This window comes from Sphaeroforma arctica, assembly GCF_001186125.1.
Source record: "Sphaeroforma arctica JP610 unplaced genomic scaffold supercont1.294, whole genome shotgun sequence".
NCBI classification, from domain to species: Eukaryota; class Ichthyosporea; order Ichthyophonida; genus Sphaeroforma; species Sphaeroforma arctica.
The window spans coordinates 89440-92871 of NW_014040264.1; the positions used below are offsets into that span (position 1 = coordinate 89440).

At 43.2% G+C, this 3432-nt stretch overlaps 2 protein-coding genes across 2 annotated transcripts; both read right to left on the bottom strand.

Annotated features, from left to right (window-relative positions):
• Window positions 1-325: 325 nt before the first annotated feature.
• On the bottom strand, window positions 326-1188 carry SARC_04919 (hypothetical protein; the record flags this gene model as incomplete). The annotated part of the gene is made up of 2 exons (XM_014301241.1): window positions 326-997; window positions 1072-1188. The coding sequence occupies 2 exons, from the start codon at window positions 1186-1188 to the stop codon at window positions 350-352; spliced, it is 765 nt and encodes a 254-aa protein (XP_014156716.1). The 3' UTR covers window positions 326-349.
• A 10-nt stretch (window positions 1189-1198) lies between these two features.
• Window positions 1199-1692, bottom strand: SARC_04920 (hypothetical protein; the record flags this gene model as incomplete). The annotated part of the gene is made up of 1 exon (XM_014301242.1): window positions 1199-1692. A coding segment is annotated over one exon (494 nt), but the record flags the coding sequence as incomplete, so codon positions are not given.
• Between the last annotated feature and the right edge of the window lie 1740 nt (window positions 1693-3432).

Sequence of the window (3432 nt, forward strand, 5' to 3'; positions counted from 1 at the left end):
TATATATATATATATAAACCATATATATAATTTGTCTGCCAACAAACTCTTCGAACGTGGGCAATGATCTGCATTATATAACTGCACCTGTCGTAGTTGTCTGTATCTTTGCGTTATCCCATTCAGGTGTTTTGAAGAGCGACAAATCGGTATAGTATAATCGTATCGTGAATTTATTGGGTCAGGCTTGTTATAATCTATAGTGTACTCTTAAGACAGCTTCAAAGTACTATTCTAATTTCTTTGTCAATGTAACGCGTTGGATCGCAAACGTATCCGTATACTAGGCCTGGCAACAGACTCTCTGCGAGCACGTGGGCAATCCGTTACACTTGTGCGATTGTCCCCATCACAACCTCTCGGCCTGGAACCTACCGCACCCATCGCTACTACGACCAGCCTTAGTCCATTTCTGTGTGCATGTTAGCACAAACTCATCGCCACCAGACAACACTGAACGACGTTTGGTGCCACACTCCGAACGCTGAGCGTTGTATAGTTCCTCCACCTTAGCCATGAAGCCTTCTCTGAGACACGCAGCGGAAGGTGCGGCTCCCATCACAGTGTCCTTGAAGTGTTCTAACAGATCACAATCATTGAGGTATCTCCACGCTGCCGTCCATTGGATAGTGGCCTGGCGGCCTCCAGTGGGGTGGTCACAGCCTGCAGTCTGTACCGGTTCAACTACCACCGGCTTGAGCTCCACGGGTGTGTGGGCGACTGGGGTTATCACAGGTTTACGGACTGGCGCCTTGGTGTGTGTAGGAGTAGGTAAAGGAGTACGCGCAGGTGATGCAGAAGGTCTTGGTATTTGCGAAGGGACTGATAAGGCGCACTGGCAGATGCTGTCGCATTTGGTGAACTCATTGGTATCACACAGTACACTGTCAGAGCCACCCGTACAGTGAGAACCACATGTTTTTTTGCCGCCTTCGATGGTAGACTTGATCCAGGCTGCATGAGGTGCGATATCGGTGTTGGCGCCAAGCATACGCAACTAACCGAAAACGGTGCCAAATATATAGATGTCGCCGTTAGACTGGGTATAAAAAGCCGGGCCACCACTATCACCGTGGTCGCTCTGGGTTTGTAAGCCATTCCGTTCGTAACAGATGTATCCGTCGTCGCCGCCGCAGTCAGTCTGTTGGATATGATCACCCTGTTGTAGCACGGGATGGTCGTTTCCATCTTTACAGTATCATTTCATTGAAAACTCTCCCCTGTAAGTTTCAGTCACAATATGGGGGTAAAAATCGGTGTAAACCGCATAATCGAGATGAAGCAAAGCAATGTCCTCTGTTCTCAAACTGCCACTCGCATCACCATCTCGGATTGCTACATAATCCACCCCTCGCACTTCTCCGTCAACACCGGAAAACATACCGTTCACTCCTCCCATGTACACGGAGCCATCATACACCGAATCCGAAATACAATCCTTGTCTTTACACGTTAATTGTATGTTCGTCACACAATGTGAGGCTGTGAGAATCCATTCCGGGTCGACCAGTGAGACTGTGCACCCTCCTTTCCTGCTTTCCAATCGGCCTAACCAGCCTGTTTCTTCTGAGTCATATCCACCCTCCATTTCTTGGCTACCATATATATCGAGATCAGTGTTATATTCATCGCTTGTGTCGTCAATATCAACGTCCACATAACTCTCCTCTTCATCATCCCGTGCCACAGCAACTGTTGCCAGGATAAAAGCTATGTATACCTTTGAAAGCATGATTCTATATAATATATGTATAACTAATCCTGTGTTTGCACTCTTAATGCAATACGCCGACTAGTATAAGTCACCTGTGTTTTGGTGCTCGAAGTCGAACGCCTTAGTCATTATATATGGTGTTGCCGTCCGTACCTCTATGAAAAACTTTCAATTTGTTCTTTTTCAATCTTCAAATCTTGAGCCGTCTCTATTTCTCTTTCACTCACTAGAGAGTGAAGAGACAGTCGTGTTTCCTATTTTAGTTTTGCAATCACTCCAATCAGCAATACAGTTGAGACTTGAGACTTGAGAGTTGCATAAAACTATATTGCCAGAAAATAGTCACTCCGCGAGGCTGCTCACTCAGCTGCTAAAAATCCTACGAGTTTACACTGGTAACAGAAAGGAGGTCACAAGGTGGGGAACTGGGTGGAAGACCGGAAGTTCAGTCGTGGACTCCTGGGCTCCTACAGGCTACATATGACTTCAAAATGAATCTGGAGTCTGGACTGTCGATGAAGAACATTTTAGAATATTCTGAATATTATCCCTGGAGCAAGATAAAATTATTTGGTCTTTACAGTTTACACATAGCCCTTCTGAAAATTCAATAAATTGACAAAAGGCTACATATGCTTTATACGAGTTGTGAACTCTCAACTCACATGACTTGTGAAGTTGTAACTTGTAAGTCGACTCATGACTGTCGTCTGTCGAGTGTCATCGACAGATGATGATGTGACAGACTGACAGTGGAGCTGCTGTCTGCTGGGCGCTAGCTACATACATAGTACATAGTTGATAGTGCATATATGTGTGCATATATATGTGTACATAGAACGTATTTTAAAAGACTATGTTCTATTACATATGGTAAAATTACTTGTTTTTAAAAAAAGAGATTCATAGGACTCTACTGGTCCAGGTCACCAGAAGTCCATGATAGAGGAGTGACGACATACATTGAAATTTACTCTTAAAGTAAAGAGTACTCATTAATAAAAGCTATTTATATCTATTTTTAGATTTTATTCAGAAAAATATATATTTTTCCAAACAAAAAAACAAAAAGATGGATCCTAATTCACTATTCAGTGATTCCTAGCCCTGAGTCAGTGGTGACTGGTGAGTGGGTCAAGGACTGAAACCTCAAGAGGGTACAGAATCTATAAATTATTTGTGCAGTATGTAGCAGACGGATAAAGTAGGCCCAACGAATTGCCCAGTTCATCCATTTCGCATGCAAACGACAAACTCTATTTTTTTTGTGCAATGCCTGGTGATAGGTGATGACATTATCACTGTTACGTCGCCTATCAGAAGTCGATAGGGAGCTTGAGGGGTTTACCGCACACATAACGACTGGATGTGAATGCGCTGTAGAATTTAGTCTGGTCAACTATATACTGGGGTAAACTATGTACTTATGTAGATACAAAAAAATTAAAGGGCAGTGACGAATACTAAACGCATTACTAGTAGTATGATTGCTATTATACTGTAGTAATTCTCCTGCTAATTGAACATCGGTACGCCCAATCGGCACAACAGTTTATATATTGATTGATTTGAATGAAAGAATGGGGGTGGAAGGCAAACTCTTATGTACTCTTTGAATGATCGAAGCTGGCCCTGAGATTGGCAATAGAATTATGCTTTAGGACACCAGTCCTCGTTGTGAACATACATACAGCCACAAAATATAAATACCATATGTA